This window comes from Cetorhinus maximus, chromosome 19, assembly GCF_964194155.1.
Source record: "Cetorhinus maximus chromosome 19, sCetMax3.hap1.1, whole genome shotgun sequence".
NCBI lineage: Eukaryota > Metazoa > Chordata > Chondrichthyes > Lamniformes > Cetorhinidae > Cetorhinus > Cetorhinus maximus.
Window position 1 is genome coordinate 77072946 of NC_135897.1, and position 24336 is coordinate 77097281.

At 42.6% G+C, this 24336-nt stretch overlaps 1 protein-coding gene across 7 annotated transcripts in view; it reads right to left on the bottom strand.

Annotated features, from left to right (window-relative positions):
- xrn1 (5'-3' exoribonuclease 1) overlaps positions 1-24336 on the bottom strand; it is a 98744-nt gene that overhangs the window by 71290 nt on the left and 3118 nt on the right. For all 7 annotated transcript variants that reach the window (XM_078564194.1, XM_078564199.1, XM_078564198.1 and 4 more), the window contains exons 2-3: positions 10320-10552; positions 1567-1664 (exon numbers count right to left, since the gene is read on the bottom strand). In XM_078564194.1, coding sequence (XP_078420320.1) covers positions 1567-1664; positions 10320-10552 — 331 coding nt within the window. The remainder of the gene's footprint in view (positions 1-1566; positions 1665-10319; positions 10553-24336) is intronic.

Consider the following 24336-nt stretch of genomic DNA (forward strand, 5'->3'; position numbering starts at 1 on the left):
CCACCTATTTCCGCCTTCCTAACATTGCTCAACTTTGCCCCTGCCTCAGCTCATTTGTTGCTGAAACCCTCATCCATGCCTTTGTTATCTCTAGATTCAACTATTTAATACACGTCTGGCTGGTCTCCCACAGTTTACCCTCTGTAAATTAACTCTGCTGCTCGTGCCTTAACTCACAGCAAGTCCCATTTCCCTATCAGCGCTGTGCTCACTGACCTACATCGACTCCCGGTCAAGCAACATTTCAATTTTAAAATTCTCATCCTGTTTTTCAAATCCCTCCATGGCCTTGCTCCTCCTCTCTAATCTTGCCCAATCCCACAACCCACAGTTATCTGCGCTCCCCTGATTCTGGCCTCTTGTGCAATCCCAATTCGAACTGCTCCACTATTGGTGGCTATACCTCCAACTGGTTATGCCCCAATTTCTGGAATTCCCTCTATCTCTCTCCCTCACTTTCCTTCTTTAAGATACTCCTTTAAAACATACCTCTGACCAAGCCTTCGGCCATCCAACCTAATGACTCTATGTAGCTGTGTCATACTTAGTTTTACAATGCTCCAATGAAGCACCTTGGGACTTTTCATTACATTAGAAGCGCTAAGAAAATAAGTTGCTATTGTAGAAGCCTAGGGTCAAAATCAAATATTTTAGATTTCTAGCATCTGCAGTAATAGAAAATGCTGAAAATACTGAGCAAGTCTGGTCAGAGTTAACAGAGTTAACGTTTCAGGTAGAGGATCTTTAGAAACATTAACTCCATTTCTCATTCCACAAATCCTGCCAGAAGTACCAAGTATTCCCAGCATTTAGTGTTTTTATTTCAAGCCTAGAACTAATTTATTTCATCGTTCCAAAATCTGCGATATTTAGCATTTTGAATAGACCATCTTTTGATAAACCTACAGGCCATTTCAGCTCCCATTAAAGGTTACAATGTTGCACGAGTTGGAAGCTCTTAATACAATCAGGTTTCCCCACTCCCTTAACTAGGTGAAGCATTTAGAAGACACTGGAGCTTTTGTGCTAGAACTAATGTTGTATACTAATGACTTGAAAATCAAGAAACCAAATTCTACTTTTAATGCAGTGTATCATTCATTCAGAAATGTGGTTTCTTGAGCACCCACAACACACTAATGCCTTTCCAAAAAAGTTATTATTATGTGAGTTGTTACATTCTGTTGGTGGACTATTATAACAAGTAAAGCATCAATTCAAACTCAAAATACTCATCGATTCATATTAGGACAGGAAAATCAGACCGATAGTTATCTTCCTATGCTTGGAAGTATAAAAGGCAATGGTAGGCTCCCTATCCTGATGTTGCCTCAGGTGAGATTAAAAACTCAGTGCAGTTGGGGAAATCAATCCAGCGAAGTGTTTTAGCACGATAAAAGATGTGACGTTGCCAAGTTTCTGGAATTAGGTTAATAGATATTCAAATTGTTTAAAATGTGACTTACAGGAAATACATTTATGCCACTATCTTATCCTGTGCAACATGCTGTAATTCGTAATAGACATATGTGGTTTGAAGAAAAAGTGGTTATAACTGGGCATTACCTGGGGTAATACAGTTGGAGTCAAATCTGGCTTCTGTCGGAAGGGTTTCTCCTTTCTCTAATGCTTTTTTAATTTTCTCTTCTGCTTCCTTTGCTGATCTACATTTAAGAAAATTAAGATGCAATGAATCATATGGAACAAAAAATAGATACATTCATAAATGAGGGGGGAAATATACCAAGCATAGTGATTATCAATAACTGGCATGTTTCCCCTCTTCCATTAATTAACATGGACGGAGAAAGAGCCATAAGGGAGGTTCCTGTGTCTAGCATGCACCAATCACACAAAAAGCATCAAAAATAATTCTTCATTCTTGTTGCTTTTTCTGATCTTAATAACCTGCCTCACTCAATGGTAGCAGTCAGCTTTACTCCCTGCTCCCTAACCCATAGGCACCTGAGACACTTTTAACACTTCTTACAGCTCTTGCCATGCAAATACCTATGCCTTTCCCCTTTTGCTGCTCCCACCATGCCTTCCATCCTGTTCACTCCTGCCACACTGCACCACTTAAATACCTCCATGCCTTCTGTTCGTTTACAAGTCCACTCCTGAAAATAAGTCATTTCACCACATTACATTTTTCCCAAAACCAATTATCCTTCTCCACAATGTTTCCATAGCCTGCTACCTCTACACCCCAAGACAACCCTTGTCTACGTCTTCAAACACACCACACCCATAATTACAAAACTAAAACCACTCTGCCGTTACTATCAAGACCCAGGGGATGCCTTGCCAATACTCCAACACCATAACAGCTTTCAACTCCTTCAACATTTTTCCACAACCCTAGATCATTCCCCCCTCATTTTTAATGCCTTTTGCCTGGAAACATATCTCTATCATCTTTGTCTGGAACCTTAAATTTTACAACAAATGCAATGCACAAAATTCGTTGCATCTTTCTATTTATATATTATACTAAAAATCTTACATCTTGTTATGATCCGTGACCAGACCCCCAAGTTACTTGTAAGATCTGGTTAGGGACCAATAACGGTTTGTTTAAAGTAGATTAAGTTTGAGATTCAAGACACTTAAGCCACAAGATTCCACGGGTTTTGAACAAACAAAATAAACTTTACTATACAAGGGCAGAAAGATAAAACAATTTAGAATATCTATATTATACTCTAACATTCAGTGTTAATATGAGGTACATATGAATTAACAGCAAAGCTGGTCGAACACACCACACAGCACAATAAATGCCAAATGCGACCAAAAGAGATTCCAGATTTCTCAACAATCCACCCAGACATCAGTAACATTGCAGTCAACTAATCTCACTGAAACTCTGTCACGCTCACAAGGGACTCCTATTTTAGCTTCTTTCAAAGATCTTGCCTTGGAGTTCTTTCCAAAAGTGCACTCCAACTCAGGGGGCTTCAACAACGGCCCACCTCCCTTCCCTGGAATCCAAGGGAATGGAATCTCGAGTCTCGACTCAATCTCCAACTCATAAAACACAATTTCAGCTCTTTGGCTGCGCCAAGCAGAACACTACTGCTCCAAGTTTCTATGTGTACTTACAATGGAACTTTGTCCTGTAGTTACACCTTTGCCCCAACATCTCGCAACATGGAGTCACCAACCTTCGGCTGCCTTATTGGATCTTCAGGGCAACTCTTGAGCCCTCTTCAATTACCATACTTGAACGGTATCAACTACAGCCCACCTCTCAGAATTTCAATCTCATCTGCCGAGATTCCATTCCCCTGGATTCCCAAGCACAAAATTACAGGCACAACTTCAGATCTTTGGCCATGCCAAGCAAAATGCTACTGCTCCAAAGGGGTACCTTTGCCTCAACAGCCCACAGCACAGAGTCACCAACCCATGGCTGCCATCTTCACTTAAAGTCTGCTCCCCACAGCCCTTTTTCTAATTGGAGCCTCATTCTCTGCTGCTCTTTTTTCTCAACTTAACTGGGACCTGTCTCTGTTCTTTACCTGGGATTTTCTTTTGGGACTTCCCCCCCAGTACCCTGCCTGGGACACTTGCTGGCAACGGCATGTTGCACTTGGTCACCCGACCAGAGTTTTCACGCCTTTTCTTTCTTCTCTCTCTTTATGCTCAAGTGCACTGGGCCTGTCCTGGGCCCGAAGAACTTACAAATTGCTGAACTGCGCATGTGTAGCCCACTCCGTATGCACAGGAAGGTTGAAGTCGGTCAGGAGTTGAAGTTCCCAACCTCCAAGCTCAACAAGATAAGTATAGTTTTCATAACAATCTGCATACACTTCATGTCTAGAAAACCATACTTCTGTTGTCAATGCACACTCTGCTTAACTATAAGTTTCTATAAGTACTTATAATGGAACTTTGTCCTGTAGTTACACCTTCCCACCCATGGTAGCACTATTACCTGTTTTGCATCTGCCAGCTCTTCAGCTTGTGCTGCAAAGAATTCCAATGCTCCATATAGACTGACAGATAATTATTGCACAGCATGAGGCCCTTTGGCTCATCAATTCTGCACTAGTTCTTTTTCAAAGAACAATCTAATTGTTCCACTCTACAGTTCTTTGCTTGTATCCTGGCTTTTTATAAAAAAACTTTACTTATCCCAAAATGTTAGAAGTTTTGCTTTTTAACTATAATTTCATATACAAATGAAAATGTTATACAAAGCAAGGTCAGAATGTAAGACTTGAAAACGGAGACTGCATTGCATCCTTGCAATGGGCCAACTTATCCCTTGTCCTCCAACTACATGGCACCTGTAGAATACATTTGGTCTCGACTCCCCGCATACAATGCCAAAAATCAACCAGCAATATAGTAAATTGGTGCAAGGTGAATGTTCCATTGAAAACTCCAATATGTAAGCCAGATCTACACAAAATCCCATAAATTTTCAATTGTTGGAATGACTGTGCCGTCTGTACTGCTGCGATAGAATTTTCAATTTTAGAGGTAACAGGCCTTTCTAGTTTCTAAAGGCCCAATGTTTATTAAATGACAGTTGTGCAAGATTAAAAAACGGCATTGAATTTGCAAGCAGTGTGGTACATTCTGGCCACCAGGTGGTACTGTATTATTTTCCTTCTTAGATCATTGAAAATACTCTCCGCAAATTTTACATTTATCATTTTCATCTCCATAATTAAATCTTCTAAACAAGTTGCAAAAAAATGTTTTGGATTGGGGGAGAGCGGATTTTAGTAAAAGGCGGCAGGATCTGCCTAAGGTAGACTGGGAACAGCTACTTGTGGGGAAATCTACAGAGCAACAGTGGGGGGGTGTTCAAAGAGGAAATGGGGAGAGTACAGGCTCAACATGTTCCCTCTAGGGTGATAGAAAGGCGTAACAAGCCCAGAGAACCATGGATGACCAGAGATATTCAGGTTACCATGAGAAGGAAAACAGAGGCTTTTAGCAGGTACAAGGGAAGCAAATCAGCAGAGGCATTAGTGGAGTACAGACAGTGCAGGGTGGAGCTTAAGAAAGCAATTAGGAGAGCAAAGAGAGGATATGAGAAAGCTCTGGCTGGTAAAAGTAGGGAAAATCCCAAGGTATTCTATAAGTATATCAATGGGAAGAGGATAACCAGGGAAAGAGTAGGGCCCATAAGGGACCAAGGGGCAATCTATGGGTGGAGCCAGGGGACATCGGTAGAGTGTTGAATGAATACTCCACGTCCATCTTCATCCAAGAGAATGAGGATGATGGTATCGAACTCAGGAAGAGAGACTGCAAGGTTCTTAAGCAAATTGACATGGGGAGTGACAAGGTACTGGAGGTGTTGGCAGGCTTAAAAGTGGACAAATCTCCAGGTCCGGATGATTTGTGTCCCACATTGCTGAGGGAGGCAAGGGAGGAGATCGCAGGGGCTCTGACCCAAATTTTTAATTCCTCTCTGGCCACGAGGGAGGTGCCAGAGGATTGGAGAACAGCTAATGTGGTTCTGCTATTTAAGAAGGGTTGTAGAGATAAGCCAGGGAACTACAGGCCAGTGAGTCTCACGTCAGTGATAGGGAAACTATTGGAGAAATTTCTGAAGGAGAGTATCTATCTCCACTTGGAGAGGCAAGGTTTGATCAGGGATAGTCAGCATGGCTTTGTCAGAGGGAGGTCATGCCTAACAAATTTGATTGAATTTTTTGAGGAGGTGACCAGGTGTGTAGATGAGGGTAGTGCAGTTGATGTAGTTTATATGGATTTCAGTAAAGCCCTTGACAAGGTCCTACATGGGAGACTTATAAAGAAGGCAAAGACACATGGGATACAGGGTAATTTGATACGGTGGATTCAAAATTGGCTTAGTTGTAGGAGGCAGAGGGTGATGACAAAAGGATGCTTTAGTGACTGGAAGCCAGTGTCCAGTGGCGCACCACAGGGATCTGTGCTCAGTCCACTATTATGTCATTTATATAAACGACATAGATGACTATGTGGGGGGTAGGATTAGTAAGTTTGCGGATGACACAAAGATTGGCCGGGTGGTTAACAGTGAGATTGAGTGTCTTGGGCTACAGGAAGATATAGATGGGATGGTCAAATGGGCAGATAAGTGGCAGATGGAATTTAACCCTGAAAAGTGTGAGGTGATACACTTTGGAAGGAGTAATTTGACAAGGAAGTATTCAATGAGTGGCATGGCACTAGGAAGTTCTGAGGAACAAAGGGACTTTGGCGTGTGTCCATAGATCTCTGAAGGCAGAGGGGCACGTTAGTGAGGTGGTGAAAAAGGCATACGGGACACTTGCCTTTATCAATCGAGGCATAGATTACAAAAGTAGGGAGGTCATGTTGGAGTTGTATAGAACCTTGGTGAGGCCACAGCTGGAGTACTGTGTGCAGTTCTGGTCGCCACATTATAGTGAGGATGTGATTGCACTGGAGGGGGTGCAGAGGAGATTCACCAGGATGTTGCCTGGGATGAAACATTTAAGTTATGAAGAGAGGTTGGATAGACTTGGGTTGTTTTCATTGGAGCAGAGAAGACTTAGGGGGCTACCTGATCGAGGTGTACAAGATTTTGAGGGGCATGGACAGGGTGGATAGGGAGCAATTGAAGGGTCAGTCACAAAGGGACACAAGTTCAAGGTGAGGGGCAGGAGGTTTAGGGGGGATGTGAGGAAAAGCTTTTTTACCGAGAGGGTGGAGATTGTCTAGAATGCACTGCCCGGGAGGGGGTGGAGGCGGGTTGCCTCACATCCTTTAAAAAGTACCTGGATGAGCACTTGGCAGGTCATGACACTCAAGGCTATGGGCCAAGTGCTGGTAAATGGGATTAAGTAGGTACGTCAGGTGTTTCTCATGTGTTGGTGCAGACTCGATGGGCCGAAGGGCCTCTTCTGCCCTGTGATTCTGTGAGATTCTGTGATTCCAACGTCTAAAATAAGAGTCTAAACAAAACATTCAAAAAAATACATTTTTCACGATAATCACTTGTCTCCATGCCTCTGTTAAAAGTTCTCAGTTTAAGGCCTCAACTTCTCAAAAGCATAGGCTTGGGATTTGATGTCTTTGCCCAGAACTATGACCCTTGAGGCAAATGCAGATTGTGCACCTGGACTATCTGTAGGGCTCCCAGTTGCTCCAAGGTTCATTTGTACCATTCAGAGGCTAAATTGGAGAAAATATTTCTTTAACTATTATTAGTTTCTTCTCAGCTGTTTTTCCAAATTATTTGAAGAAAAATAAGACAGTAAATTGAAAACACTTCATTCCAATAAAACTTATTGATTTTCTTTTAGAAAAATAGCACACCATTTTTTCTTTAAAGTGTCTTACGTTCAAAGCTCATTAAGTGTTTTTAAACTTTCTTTATCTTGAGTTCAGATTTAATCAAGCAACCACTAATTATCACCTGCATTTGTTTTTTTTTTAATATAAAGTATCCCATTATCCAGTAGGTTTGTTGATAAAACAACCTAAACTTTTGTGAATGTATGATTGGCAATACACACCATTAACTTAGCTGCCTAACCATGTCAAAGACTGAAGAGAACCCGACAACGAGGAAAGAAAACTCAGCAAGGTCACAGTGGCTTTGATCGGACCTGCTCCATTGCTATAATGGGGGAGAAACCTAATTAGAGAGATTCCAACATGAATCTGCAGGAAGGACAGATGGTCACAGATTTGGGAAGCAACAACATATTCAAGGAGCTTGAAGAGGAACGATAGTTTCCATCAACAGAGGGATGGAGGATAGGTTTTTTGAAGGGCGGAGATAATTGCAGTTTTGAAAAGGAGTACCTCAGGAAATTGAACCACAAAGTGTCAGTTAGCATGGGGTGAGGAAGAGAATTTAGATGGTTAGTAGCTTAGTGGGATCAAGAGAACAGAAGCTGGCTTTCATGAACAAGATGAATTTGAAGGGGGAATGGAAGGGAAGGATAAAAGAGAAATTGAAAAAAAGACTGAGTAGGGCAGATGGGAACCTTGGTCTGCAATGGGTATGGTAAAGACAACTGAACAGATTGTCTCAATTTGAGACACAAAAAAGTCTGAGTTCCTTATACTTCCTTATACTAAGTTTCGAGTCCAATTTGACTCTTCTTCCAAAGAAGAATCATACTGGACTTGAAACATTAACTCTGCTTCTCTTTCCACAGATGCTGCCCGATCTGCTGAATTTTTCCAGGTTTAAGGAGATGGCTGGTAATGGAGCCATGGGGTTATCCCAGCTTTCCAAGATAATCATACAAAGACAAATCAATATTCAACTCCTTTGTGATTCAGAGTATCAGTACTTCCTAAAAATTCCTTTCAAATTCATTTTACATAGAAACAGGAGTAAGCAATTCAGTGCCCAAGTTTGTTCCTCCGTCGCATTAGACCAACCTGAACCTCAAATCCATTAACCCATCTTTTTTCCATATCCCTTCATACGCTTACCTAACGAAAATCTATTGATCTCAAAAGTTTTAAAAATGTCAATAGACCCAACATCCACAACCTGATAGGGGAGTGCTACAGATTTATTCTACCCTTTGCGCAAAACAATACTTTCTGATTGCATCCTAAAAGTCCTAGTTCTAGTTTCAAGTTTGTGTCCCATCGTTCTGGATTCATCCCATCAGAGGAAATAGTTTGTATATCCCTATTAAATACCTTAAATCAGATCAACCCCCAACATCTTGAACTCAAGGAATAAAAGCCAAGTTTATGCAACATGCTGTCATAATATAACCCTTTAAGCCCTGAAAGCAGCAAGCTATAGACAGTTAAGCATTCCCACAAATGACGGAGCAGATCACAGCTCTGGAGTCCTACCACATCTAATTATGAATAGTGGAGGACAACTAAACTAGCCTGAGGAGAAGGGTCCAAAAACATTCCCATCCTCAATTTTGCAGAAGCCCAGCACATTGATGCAAAATACAAGGCTGAAGCATTTGCAAACATCTTCAGCCAGAAGTGCTAAGTGAATGGTGCATCTCAGCTTCCACCCAAGGTCCCCACCATCATAGACGTTAGTGTTCAGACAATTCAATTCACTCCACGTGATATAAAGAAGCGGCTGAAGCCACTAGATGCAGCAAAGGCTAAGGACCCTGGCAGCATTCCAGCTGTTTGGATTCCCCCAGGGCCACTCATCTTCAATTCTCATTACAGCCTTGGTCCAAACATGGACAAAAGAGCTAAATTCCTGAGCTCAGAATGACTGCCTCAACATCAACGCTGCATCTGACAGATTGTGGCATCAACAAGCCCTACCAAAATTGAAATCAATCGGATTCAGGGGGAAAACTCTCCACTAGTCAGAGTCATACCTAGCACAAAGAAAGATGGTTCTGGTTGTTGGAGGTCAATCATCTCAACCCAAGCAAAGCCAGTTGCCATTTATCACCCCCAAGCTTGAATCTTGTCCAGCTCTTGCTGCATCTGGGCACGGACTGCTTCAGTACCTGAGGAGTTGCAAATGGTACTGAACACTGTGCAATCATCACTTCCCCACTTCTGACCTTGCAATGGAGGGAAGGTCATTAATGAAGCAGCTGAAAATGATTGTGCATAGGACATTACCATGAGGAACTCCTCCAGCGATGTCCTGGGACTGAATTGATTGGCATCCAACAAATATCTTCTATCTATATTAATCAAATAAAATCCTCAGGGTAGTGTCCTACACCGAAACATCAAGTAGCATTCCTGCCACACAAGTGCCAGGCAATGTCTATGTCCAACAAGAGAGAATCTAACCATCTCCCCTTGACATTCAATGGCAACACCATCAGTGAATCCCCCCAACAAGCACTTCTGATGAAAGGTCATGACCTGAAACATTAACTGTTTCTCACTTCACAGATGCTGCGAGACCTGAATATTTCCAGCATTTTCTGTTCTTTTTTCAGATTTCCAGCATTGGCAATATTTTGCTTTTGGATATCTTTCCTGAAGTTTCTCCTTTCCTGAAGGCATTAATTAACTTATACTGGGTGCAGTTCTGCAGTGCTGTTCATTGTCTTGTGCAGAATACATGTGGCCAATAATCACGTGGGACCCAACACACTGAATGTAGGCTTGAGACCACAGGAAACATCTCAACAGAGCTCAATCGCTGTCCTCAGTGTTCACAGGCATTTTTATTGTGCCTTGATATTAACTGGGAGGAAAATCTCTAAATATCTTTCCATTCCCTAGCCCGGGGTTAATTATAGTGCCCAGGAATGCCAAACTGACAGACTGGACTTTGCTAGATTTTGTGACTCAGTTACTTCTGAAATAAATTTGCAAAGCGACTCAAGTGCCATGACCATTTTTAACTGCCCGTCAAACAATTTTCTTACCTAAAACGTCTACCACGTTGTTGATTCATTTTTGCTCTTGGAGCCACACCATCAACTGCCATGAAGAAGACTTTCTTTGGCTTAATGATGCGAAATAGTACTTCCACATAGTGGAAAATATCAGCAATTATTTTTTCCTCAGAGATTCGAAAGTGCACATCTTCATCGTTTGGGTGAGAACATTGATGGATAATTCCATTCATATCCAGATAGAGATTGTCAAATTCCGGAATCTGTAAAATTGAAACCAGAAAACCATTTAATGAACAAATCATGCAGGATTAACAACTATAATTAACAAAAATTTCTTATTTCAAACTGACAGTGCACTATTCCACAGGCTTTTACTAAAAGTATACAGTGATTAAAAAATTATTGTTTCTTTATTCATTCATGGGATGTGGGTGTTACTGGCTAGGCCAGGATTTATTGCCCATCCCTAATTGTCCTCGAGAAGGTGGTGGTGAGCTGCCTTCTTGAACCACTGCAGTCCACGTGCTGTAGGTACACCCACTTGGGTTGGGGGTGGGGGGGGAGTGGTAGGAGTTCCAGGATTTTAACCCAGTGAAGGAACGGCAATATATTTCCAAGTTAGGATGGTGAGTGGCTTGGAGGGGAACTTCCAGGTGGTGGTGTTCCCATGTGTCTGCTGCCCTTGTCCTTCTAGATGATAGCGGTCGTGGGTTTGGAAGATGCTATCTAAGGGGACCTGGTGAGTTCCTGCAGTGCATCTTGTAGATGGTACGGTGTGTCGGTGGTGGAAGGAGTGAATGTTTGTGGATAGGGTGCCAATCAAACGGGCTGCTTTGTCCTGGATGGTTCCAAGCTTCTAGAGTGTTGTTAGAGCTGCACTCAGCCAGGCAAGTGGAGAGTATTCCATCACACTCTTGATTTGTGCCTTGTAGATGGTGGACAGGCTTTGGGGAATCAGGAGGTGGGTTACTCGCCACAGGATTCCTAGCCTCCGACCTGCTCTTGTAGCCACAGCATTTGTATGGCTAGTCCAGTTCAGTTTCTGGTCAATGGTAACCCCTAGGGTGTTGATAATGGGGGATTCAGTGATGGTAAAGCCAAAGAATGTGAAGGGGCAATGATTAGATTCCCTCTCGTTGGAGATGGTCATTGCCTGGCACATATGTTACTTGCCACTTGTCAGCCCAAGTCTGGATATTGTTACGGTCTTGCTGCATTTGAACATAGATTGCTTCAGAGTCTGAGTCATCACGCATGGAGCTAAACATTGTGCAATCATCTGCGAATATCCTTACTTCCTGATCTCATGATGGAAGGAAAGTCATTGATGAAGCAGCTGAAGATGGTTGGGCCTAGGACATTCGGGAGTGAGGGGGGGGTGCTTATTTTTTTTCTACCTTGTTCTTATTTCAGTGCAGTGGAAGGGACTGGTTGGTGAGTAACTAGTAAGCCAATTAGGAATTATGAAACATAAAACTTAGTTGTAGGTGTTACTAGCATGCAATAAGTAAATGGTAGTATACATAGGAATTATTCTAAGTTAATTAAGAAAGTAATTAAATGAAATAATAACATAAGTAACAATAGCAGGCTAGGTGTTGTGTTGCAGCTGTGGAACGAAGAAGCTCCTGGATGCTAACAGGATCCAGGACAAACACATCTGCACAAAGTGTAAGCAGCTATAGCTATTCCAGATCAGGGTTATTGAGCTGGAAGTAAAACTGCAGACACTGCGCAACATCAGGGAGGGAGAGAGTTACCCAGTCACACTAAGTACTGGAAGATGGTCACACCTCAGAATAGGGTTATCTGTTCTGGTCAGCGGTGAGGGACAAGAGGGTCTGACCATGAGTGAGGCAGGTAAAGGGACCGAGCAGACAGGAGTGGAGGAGTCTCAGCCTTTGCAATTGTCGAACAGGTTTGAAATGCTTGCAACCTGTTTGAATGAAAGCGAAGTCTGTAGGTTGGATGAGCAGACTGGCCATGACACAGGGTACAGAAAGCCATCAAGCAGCAGAAGCAAAAGGGAATGTAGTGATAGTAGGGGACAGTATAGTGAGGGGATTGACAATATTCTCTCCAGCAACAAGCAAGAGTACAGAAGATAAAAACAAAAAGCTAAAAGCTACTGCGGATGCTGGAAATCCAAAACAAAAACAGAATTACCTGGAAAAACTCAGCAGGTCTGGCAGCATCGGCAGAGAAGAAATCAGTTAACATTTCGAGCCTTCATGGCTCTTCTGCCGAAGGGCCATGAAGGCTCGAAACGTTAACTGATTTCTTCTCTGCCGATGCTGCCAGACCTGCTGAGTTTTTCCAGGTAATTCTGTTTTTGCTTAAGAGTACAGAAGGCTGTGTTGCCTGTCTGATGCCAGGGTTTGGGGCATCTGCTCAGGGCTGGAGAGGAACTTGCAGTGGGAGGGTGAGGATCCAGTTGACATGGTCCACGTGGGTGCCAAAGACATAGGTGGGACAAGGAAAGAGGTTCTGGAGAGTCAGTATGAGGAGCTAAGCACCAAATTAAGGAGCAGAACCTCAATGATGTCAATCTCTGGATTATTACGTGAGCCACATGCAAATTGGCATAGGGCAAAGATTAGAGAAATGAATGCGTGGGTCAAAGACTGGTGTAATAGAAGTTGTTCCAGCTCATGGGGCACTGGCACCAGCACTGAGGAAATGGGGACTGTATCCACTGGGACAGTCTACACCCTAACCGCGCTAGGATCAATGTTCCAGCGAGCTGCATAATGAGGGAAGCAAAGAAGGCTTCAAACTAAACAATGGGTAAAAGGGATCAAATTTGGGAAGATGTGGTAAATCACATGTGGAATTTCACACTTGGCATGTGCGCAAAGTCGGTGGGCCCAGAAGCTGATGTGGAATCTGCTCTGAGGCAAGATCGCGTTTTCAATGCGATTTCACACTGGGTGCCCAATTAAGGCCCGCTCGGTGTGAAACACATATTCCGGTGGGCCTGGAAGTGCGGGTGGGGGTGGGAACGAGTCAGGCGCCGGGTCCAATGGTATCCCGCACAACTCTGGTAACTTCAATTCAACTTCCAGTGGAAAAACAGGTCCTACAACATGGAAACAAGTTTGGTGTTAATGCTTCAGCTTTTTGGCTATGAACTGATCCTGACTAAAACCTTCACTGACTCAATGTATTTGTCTACAGTAGCTCTGAAATGTGGTTGGGGAGCGAGGGGAAAGAGCTGGGGAGCGAGGGGAAAGAGCTGGGGAGCGAGGGGAAAGAGCTGGGGAGCGAGGGGAAAGAGCTGGGGAGCGAGGGGAAAGAGCTGGGGAGCGAGGGGAAAGAGCTGGGGAGCGAGGGGAAAGAGCTGGGGAGCGAGGGGAAAGAGCTGGGGAGCGAGGGGAAAGAGCTGGGGAGCGAGGGGAAAGAGCTGGGGAGCGAGGGGAAAGAGCTGGGGAGCGAGGGGAAAGAGCTGGGGAGCGAGGGGAAAGAGCTGGGGAGCGAGGGGAAAGAGCTGGGGAGCGAGGGGAAAGAGCTGGTGAGGGGGTTCACTTCATCTACTTACATCAGTGAAGAAAGTAAAAATAATGAATAAGCATTTCTCCAGTACATTTCATGACTTCAGGACATCCCAGAGTGCCTCACCACTTTCTGAAGTGTGGTCACTGCTATAATCTGGAGAATGTGCCAGCCAGCCAATTTGCGGTCTCCATAGACAGCAATGTTGGATCTTTTCCATCCATCCAAGAGGGTAGACGTGGTCTCAGATAAACATCTCACCTGAACACTGGCACCACAAACAATGCAGCACACTCTGAGGACTGCGCTGGGACCGTAAGCCCACGCACTCAACTCTCTGGAGTGGGACTTGAACCCATAACCTACTGAACTCCAGAGAGCAGAATGCTCCATCGTGGTAGACACCCATGTTATCAAGGGTGCATCTGGTCTACCTGCTATTGCAGCAGCTCTGGACTACCTGGCTGAGGTGGGGCAGCTAGGGCTAGTGGCTGTAGTGGGCCAAGTGAGGGAGCAGGTGCTGGGGGCTGCAAACGAAGTTTAGTTGTTCCCTTTTGTAGGGGAATTCTTTTTTAAAAACTGTTATTAATTATGCAGGGATCTGGTCATATTCTATATCTACTGTTAGGTCAGTTGGGACACCTCCGGTAACAAACCCGCAGCACCTGTAATGTTAAAAAAAACTGTGGATGCTGAAAATCTGAAATAAAACCAGAAAATGCTGAAGAGTCATATGGGCTTTAAATGTTAACTCTGTTTCTCTCTCTTTCAGATGCTGCCAGACATGCTGAGTTTTTCCAGCATTTTCTATTTTTACTGTAGTATCTGTATGCTGGGTCATAATGAAGGCTTGGGTAATGGGGAATCTGATGTTCAGAAAGCCCCTACCCTCAGCTCAACCCCCAACTCCACACGTAATTACAGTGGCATACCAAATGGCCATGAATTTCAAGGTCAATGTCTTTTGTAAATGTCAATGTTCCCCATGACTTGTACAGGCTGATCTATTTTGTTAGAGCTTTGGTACAGATTTAGAAGTGAACCAGCTTAGAAAGCTAGCGCAATAAAAAGAAAATCTGGCAAAACTCAGAAATATGACAGCAGCAAAATCAAAAATAAAATCCAAGTGCTTGTGCTCCAGGGGCCTTTTATCTCGCTCCTGGATGACAAGTTTTACTCGTTTTACCTGTGCGACGAATGCAAAATTGCATGGGCAACATAAAATCTCGGTCAATAGACTTTTTAATGGCCTTAATTGGCCCTTTAATTGTCAGCAGGCATGATTCTGACTCGCACGCGCCTACCGACCTGAGTATTGCACACGTGCATTTGGGTCGGGCACATGCCCGAGCTCAGAACGTAAAATTCAGGCCAAAGAGTAAGATCAAGGTAAGAGAGCAAGGTATTAATATGAGAAATGATAAACAGACCGTGACAGGAGGAGACGGAGTACACATCTAAGAGTAAATCAGCAGATAAGGCTAGAGGTACAAAAACAATAAAAAGACAAAACTAAAGGCTCTGTATCTGAATACACGTAGCATTCAAAACAAAACAGATGAACTGATAGCTCAAATAGAAATAAACAAGTAAAATCTAATAGCCAGTACATGGCTGTAGAATGACATATATTGGGACCTGAATATTGAAGGGTACACAACATTTTGGAAGGACATGAAGCTTGGAACAGGTGGCTCTGTTAATTAACAATGGTATTAGCACAACACAGAGGGATGAGCGAAGTTCGGGAAACCAGGATGTAGAAGTGGTTTGAGTAGATAGGAGACATAATAATGCCAAGAAGTCACGCGTGGGAGTGGTGTACAGGCCCCACTAACAGCAACCACACGGTAGGATGGCGTGTAAAGGAAAAAATAATGGGAGCTTGTTAGAAAGGTACGGCAATAATCACGGGGATTTAAATCTACATGTAGACTGGAAAACTCAGATGGGCAAAGGTAGCCTAGATGAGGAATTCATAGAATATTTTTGGGATAGTTTCTTAGAACAGCATGTTCTGGAGCCAACCGGAGAGCAGGTTTTACTAGACCTAGTATTGCACAACGAGACAGGATTGATTAATAACCTCATAGTGAAGACGCTCTTAGGTAGCAGCAATCATAATATGGTTGAATTTTACATTCAGTTTTGAGGGAGAGAAGAATGGGTCTAAGACTAGTATTATAAAGTTAAATAAGGGCAACTATGAGGGCATGAAAGCAGAGCTAGCTAAAGTGAACTAGCAAATTAGGTTAACAGAGATGCAGTGACAGACATTTAAGGGGATGTTTTAGAATACACAAAATAGATGCATTCCAACGAGAGAAAAATTCCAAGGGGAGGATCCACCATCCATGGTTAATCAGAAAAGTTAAAGATAGTACTGAACTTGAAGAAAAAACACATAATTGTGCAAAGATGTGCGACAGGTCAGAAGATTGACCATAATATAAAAAACAGCAAAGAATGACTAAAAGGTTAATAAGTAGGGAAAAATTAGTGTACGAGAGAAAGCTAGCTAGAAATATAGAGATAGGTAGTAGGAGTTCCTATAGATATTTAAAGAAAAAAGTTAAAATGAGCATTGCTCCTATCGAAAATGACCCTGGGGAATTAATAATGGAAAATAAGGAGATGCAGATAGATTGAACAGATATTTTGCATCAGTCTTCATAATAGAGGATACAAGTAACATCCCAGAAACAGCTGTAAATCAAGATAATTACAATCACCAGGTAAGTAGTACTAAGCAAATTGTTGCAGCTGCAGGCTGACAAGTCCCCGAATCCTGATGGATTTCATCCTCGAAACCTTTTTTTCTAAATTCATTCACGGGATGTGGGTTTCGCTGGCTGGACCAGCATTTATTGCCCACCCCTAGTTGACCTTGAGAAAGTGGTGGTGAGCTGCCTTCCTGAAGCACTGCAGTCCATGTGGTGCAGGTACATGAACAGTGCTGTTAGGAAAGGAGTTCCAGGATTTTGACCCAGCGACAGTGAAGGAACAGCGATATATTTCCAAGTCAGGATGGTGTGTGGCTAGGAGGGGAACTTCCAAGTGGTGGTGTTCCCATATGTCTGCTGCCCTTGTCCTTCTAGATGTAGTGGTCGTGGGTTTGGAAGGTGCTGTTTAAGGAGCCTTGGTGAATTCCCACAGTGCATCTTGTAGATGGCACACACTGCTGCTACTGTGCGTCAGTGGTGGAGGGAATGAATATTTGTGGATGTGGTGCCAATCAAATGGGCCGCTTTGTCCTGGACAGTGTCAAGCTTGAGTGTTGTGGGAGCTGCGCTCATCCAGGCAAGTGGGGAATGTTCCATCACACTCCTGACTTGTGCCTTGTAGGTTGTGGACAGGCTTTGGGGAGTCAGGAGGCGAGTTACTCATCTCAGGATTCCTAGCCTCTGGCATGTTCTTGCAGCCACAGTATTTATATGGCTAGTCCGGTTCAGTTGTTGGTCTATGGTAACCCCCAGGATGTTGACAGTGGGGATTCAGTGCTGGTAATGCCATTAAACGTCAAGGGATGATGGTTAGATTCTCTCTTGTTGGAGATGGTCATTGCCTGACATGAATGTTACTTGCTACTTGTCAGCCCAAGCCTGGACATTGTCCAGGTCTTGCTGCATTTGGACATGGACTGCTTCTTTAGCTGAGGAGTCACGAATGCTGAAGTGTGCAATCATCAGCGAACATCCCCATTTCTGACCTTATGATGGAAAGAAGGTTATTGATGAAGTAACTGAAGATGGCTGGGCCTAGGACACTACCCTGAGGAACTCCTGCAGTGATGTCCTGGAGCTGAGATGACTTTGACTCCAACCAGTGGAGTGTTCCCCCCGCCAATTCCCAGTACAGTGATGGAAGGGATCATCAACAGTGCTATCAAGTGGCACTTGCTTAGCAATAACCTGCTCACTGATGCCCAGTTTGGGTTCTGCCAGGACCATTCAGCTCCTGACCTCATGCCATTCCTGCGCCTGAGCCACTCTTGGTGATGGACATTGAAGTCCCCTGCCCAGAGTACATTCTGCGCCCTTGCCACCCTCAGTGCTTCCTCCAAGTGGTGTTCAACACGGAGGAGCACTAAAGACGTCAAGGGGTATGGGAAGGGAACAGGAGTACGACGTTGAGATAGAGGATCCACCATGATCATATTGAATGGCGGAGCACACTCGAAAGGCCAAATGACCTACTACTGCTCCTATTTTCTATTTATCTATGTTTCTATGTTAACAGAAGTGGCTCATGAGAAAGCTGATGCGTTGGTTTAAATTTTCCAAAATTCCCTAGATTCAGGGAATGTTCCAGTAGATTGGAAAATAGCAAATGTAACTCCTTTATTTGAAATAGGAGGGAGACAGAAAGCAGGAAACTATAGGCCAGTTGGCTTAACATCTGTCATAGGGAAAATGTGAGAAGCTGTTATTAAAGATGTTATAGCAGGGCACAGAAAAAGTCTAGGCAGAGTCATTGGTTTTGTGAAAGGTAAATCATGTTTAACCAATTTTTGGAAGTTCTTTGAAGGAGCCACATGTGCTGTGGATAAAGAGGAACTGGTAGATGTACTGTACTTAGATTTACAGAAGTTTTTTGATAAGGGGCCACATCAAAGGTTATTGCGGAAAGCTCACTGTGTAAGGGGTAACATATTGGCACGGATAGAAGATTGGCCAGCTAACAGGAAACAGAGGGTAGGCATAGATGGGTCACTTTCTGGTTGGCAAGATATAACGAGCAGTGTGCCGCGGCCTCAACTTCTTCCAGTTTATATAAATGACTTGGATGAAGTGACTGAAGGTATGGTTGCTAAATTTGATGATGCAAAGATAGGTAGGAAAGTAAATTGTGAAGAGGACATAAAGGTTAAGTGAGTGGGCAAAGATCTAGCAAATGGAGTATAATGTGGGAAAATGTGAAATTGTCCATTTTGGCAGGAAGAATCAAAAAGAAGCATACTGTCTCAATAGTAATTGGCTGCAGAGCTCTGAGATACAGAGAGATCTGGGTGTCCTAGTGCATGAATTGCAAAAAGTTAGCATGCAGGTACAAGAAGTAATTAGGAAAGCTAATAGAATGTTATTGTTTATTGCAAGAGGAATTGAATACTATAGCAGGGAGGTTATGCTTCAGTCATACAGAGCATAGGTGAGACCGCATCTGAAGTACTGTGTACAGTATTGGTCTCCTTACTTAAAGAAGGATGTAACGCAATGGAAGAAATTGATAGACGATTTACTAGACTAATAGCTGGAATGGGGCAGGTTGTCTTCTGAGGAAAGGTTGGACAGGCTAGGCTTGTATCCGCTGGAGTTTAGAGGAGTAAGAGGCGACTTGATTGAAACATACAAGATCCTGAGGGGTCTTGACAGGTTGGATGTGGAAAGGATGTTTCCTCCTGTGGGAGAATCTACAACTAGAGGTCACTGCTTAAAAATAAGGGGTCGCCCATTTAAGACAGAGAAGGAGAAACTTTTTCTGAGGGTCGTGAGTCTTTGGAACTCTTCCTCAAAAGGCAGTGGAAGCAAAGTCTTTGAATATTTTAAAGGCAAAGGTAGATAGATTCCTGATAAACAAGGGGATGAAAAGGTATCAGGAGTAGGCGGGAATGTGGAGTTGAGGTTATAATCAGATCAGCCATGATCTTATTGAATGGTGGAGCAGGCTCGAGGGGCCAAGTGGCCTACTCCTGCTCCTAATTCGGATGTACGTATGTATGTTCTATACCTCGCAATTATAACTGAGTTATAACCCTGTAAAGTTCGTTTGTGGCAAAGACTAGGTAAAATCCTTATGCATTCAACACAATATTTAACAAACACAACAGCCAATCACTCAATGTGGTGCGAATCTCAGCTGCATCGGCCAGGAAGTAACAGAAATCAACTAGTCTGTGTTTACATTGCTTATTTTAGCTTGAAAGCAGTGAGAATTTTGAATTAGCTATAACATGCAAGACCCAGAAGCTGCGGTTTGCAGTAATTGTGTATGAATACCAGGCTTCACAGTGACTGGTCAACTGGAAAGCAATCAGATCCCAAGCTTTTGAGGGTTAAATTTAAAGTGGTACCACATTGTTTGTTAATTATCTAGTTTTTGTCAATGGCAATTCTGTGGCAGTTTTAGAAAGTCTGTCAGGTGAATTTAAAGAATGTCAGCATTGATTCTATAGGCGAAGATGATGATAACAGTCTATAATCTCCAGAATTTCTACACAATCTAACTTCAATGGCCATGCTACGATGCAAACCTAGACTCAAGGAAGGAACAGTTTTAATGTTGCTATGAAACTTGAATCCTACAAGGATCTGGTCATTGATAGTGTGGAGGCTGTTTTCTTTGATGATAGACGCTGAAATTATAATTGGCAGATTTTTTAAAAATAGCATGTTTAACCCTCAAAGAATATTGAGCTCATCAGATGTAATCCTGTCTTTTCAACTCAGGAGGAGTTACCAATAGACTTCCATATTCTATAACTATGAACAAGTCACAAGGCCAGGGTGTTGAAAAATTCGTTTTTTTAAAAATGGGCATTTATTGCCCATCACCAATTGTCCTTGAGGTGAAGTGGTGGTGAGCTGCCTTCTTGAGCCACTACAGTCCATGTGGTATAGGTACTGTTCGGGAGGGAGTTTCAGGATTTTGAGCCAGCGACAGTGAAGGAACAGTAACATATTTCCAAGTCAGGATGGTGAGTGACTTAAGGGGAACTTCCAGGTGGTGGTGTTCCCATATGTCTGCCACCCTTGTTCTTCTAGATGGTAATGTCGTGGGTTTGGAAGATGCTGTCAAAGGAGGCTTGGTGAGTTCCTGCAGTGCATCTCATAGATAGTACACACTGCTGCTACTGTTCGTCAGTGGTGGAGGGAGTGAATGTTTGTGGAAGGGGTGCCAATCAAGTGGACTGCTTTGTCCTGGCTGGTGTCAAGATTCTTGAGTATTGTTGGAGCTGCACTCATCCAGGCAAGTGGAGATCACACTCCTGATTTGTGCCTTATAGATGGTACGGGGAGAAGGCAGGGCAATGGCACTAGGTCATAATGCTTATTTAGAGTGCCGGTGTAGACACAATGGGCTGAATGGCCTCCTTCTGTGCTGTTAAAATTCTGTGATTCTGTGACAGGCTTGGGGCATCAGGTGAGTTACTCGCTGCAGGATTCCTTACCTCTGACCTGCTCTTGTAGCCACAGTATTTATATGGCGAGTCCAGTTCAATTTCTGGTCAATGGTAACCCCCAGGATGTTGATAGTGGGGGATTCAGCAATGGTAATGCCATTGAATGTCAAGAGGTGATTGTTTGATTGTCTCTTGTTGGAGATGGTCATTGCCTGGTACTTGTGTGGCACGAGTGTTACTTGCCTCTTGTCAGCCCAAGTCTGGATATTGTCCAGCTCTTGCTGCATTTGGACATGGATTGCTTCAGTATCTGAGGAGTCGCAAATGGTGCTGAGCATTGTGCAATCATCAGCAAATATCCCCTCTTCTAACCTTATGATGGGAGGAAGGTCATTAATAAGCAGCTGATGATTGTTAGGCCTAGGGCACTACACTGAGGAACTGCTGCATTGATGTCCTGGAACAGAGATATTTGACATCCAAAAACCGCAACCATCTTCCTTTGTGTTAGGTATGACTCCAACCAGTGGAGAGTTTTCCTCCAATTCTCATTGACTCCAGTTTTGCTAGGCTCCCTGATGCCACACTCTGTCAAATGCTGCCTTGATAACAAGGGCAGTGAATCTCATCTCACCTCAATAGGCCTGTTTTTATATATGGGCAGCTTTATGTAGCTATTTCCAGAATGAGAAATTTTGATTTTGTAAGTCATTGGTGAAAGAGTAACCAGAATCCTGGATTTAAAGAAGCACTGGTGCAGTAAAGATACCAATTTGACTGCAAATATTTTGCGCGTCTGATAGTTTGTAATATATTAAGAGATATTGCTATTTAGAGAAGGGCAGAAAAAAATGAAAAGAACAGAACTTAACTGGCTTAGAAGTACCATCCAAAGAGCAAGCAGATTATAACAATTAACCATGATCAAGTACCATTAAAATACTCTCTTACTGTCTAATGTTCCCATCAGTAAACATCCTGTTATTGAGCAAAATCACATAGCTAACTTTCCACAGCTCATTGTATCAGGACAACATACACCTAGCTCAGCCATACAAACTAGAAAGACCTAGGGTGAAATTCTGACTGTGTTATGTCAGCTGATTTCAGCCATTTGGGCAATCAGTGAGACATAATTGACCTCTGCACTCTGGGTTTAAAGGGCAGAAAACAATCAGGATTCCTGCATAAATAACCTACCAAAAATCAGTGTTTACGCTCATCCAAAGAATGGTCAGTTGAATAATGTATTAAAAACAATCACTATGCCTGAATCCCTTGTCAGTCAATATCAATGCCTTGTAGAGATGGAAAGGAGGAATAAAAAAAACAGGACAATTTCCCAATAAAAAAATCATCAAAACAGAACTTTTAATGGCAGCAAAAAAAAATGAACTGTAGCAATAGTACAATATACAAACTAATCTGCACAGATAATCATTTGTGATCATTATGCAAACAACTGCTTTTTTTTGGAACTTCAGCAATTATGTAACGAAGTTTCACCCTAGCAGTTTATGACCTGAGCCAGCTCATTTGAGTGTTACACGCTGACAATATCTTCAATAAATATGCTGAAATTAGAAAAATATGCTGAAAGATTTAGAAGATATTGTGTAGAGAGGAAGAGAGAACAGACGGTGAGGCCTGCACAAAATATAAGAAAATGTTACCCAAGGTGTTTAAAAAACACAGCAATGTAGGATCAAGGTATATGAGGCCAACAGGTATAGTCAGCAGAGTGGTCTGGGCTGTAGTGAAATCAGGAAGTTGGGGGAAGGAGAAAGGTGCAATTGCAGATGAGATCAGGAGACTCATGCACAAGGGCACAATTGGTCTACATCTAGCATAGGTGAATGTATTGCAGGTTAGCAGAAGGGTGGCACACAAGATGCTGGCTTGGAAGACTGCATCAGGAGCCGACAGACAAATTCTGTCCCTCCCATTCAAGCCTCTTAAGCATCACCTATTTGCTTTGACCACTGTTATCTTCAGCTGTCTAGGAGTAAATTCCTAAACCTTTATCTTTAAGAAGATACTGAAAACCTACCTCAGTGACTAACCAGCCCAAATATCTCCTTCTTTGAGTCAGCATTAAATTTTTTGTCTGATTACATTCTTGTGAATCTCTTTGGGATTTTTACTACCTTGAAGATAAGTTAAAGTTGTGTTCTTCCATTCTGAAACAAGTTACCTTTGACACCATAGTTAATTTGTCATCTTAAGATTTCACTGCATTGCATCAGATTGAACATTTAATTGTATACACCCACTATTGGTGCTTTAATCAAACAATATTTTAAATTACCAGAAGCTTCCTTGCTTTAACTATCAATTTTAACAATTAGTGACTTGGATTTAACAGCGGTAACAATGGTGAAACTGTCAGGTTTGCCATCATTACACCTCTGAAACCAACAGCAACTTCTGGAGTCCATGCACATGTAGGATAATGTGAAAATCCAAAAGTTGCTGTCAGTGATTCCATGCTTCTCCATACGATGCACCTCTCTCCCCACCCAACCCCTGCAATTAGAAATCCGTGAACTGACAAGTACTTCCCCTTTTACACTATTAGTATCATTTTAAAAAACCTTGAAAAAGTCACACCTTGTTGAATAAGGTCTAATTAAGTTTTTAAACAGAACTAATTTCATCATTACTGCTAAGAAAACTTCCTGGCTTTGAAAAACAAATTCTATATTTGTGGAATATCAAATTTCTCCATTTTGATAAAAATCCACGTTCTTTTTTAAAAAGTTTATTGGGTATTCATCAGTTTCTACCATAATCCCATGTATAAGCCCTATTTATTTTGCTCTTTATAAAATGTAATTAAAAGTTAAGGATAATAGGTGTTTTTTACTTCCTGGTTTGCTGTACGTGAGAATCCTTCAAGGTGATTCGCTGCTTATCCTGCTTGATGACATCAGCATTGTTGGAAGTCGTCCAATTTGGTGCCATATTCAAATTAATATAGAATGGATTTCCTCTTTCCTGATCTAACAGATATTGTTAGATCTTTCTGAGCAGCATTCCTCAAGGTCAGCAGTGAGCGTCATCACTTCCGTAAAATCCAGGCCAATGTGGGAAAGTGTTTAATGCTGCCTGTGCTAAAACTGGCCTGGTAGTACCTGAATTGTGAAACATTCCCTCAAATCAAGGGAATTGAAAGGGGAACAATCACATACAATATATAGCCAAAGTAACAAAGAAGATGCAATTATGTTCCACAAAATATACGGTGACCAAAACTGCACTCAAGTTCGGTTTAGTTTTGGACAACCAATTCACAGTAGTTCCTCTGAAACTACAGCATATCATTTCCACTTTTGGGAAGCCAGCTTTTGTTCTTTGGTAAATAACATCAATGGTATGACATCATTATGCAGAGAACCACAAATTCAGAATAAAAATCTAACAGTTAATGCT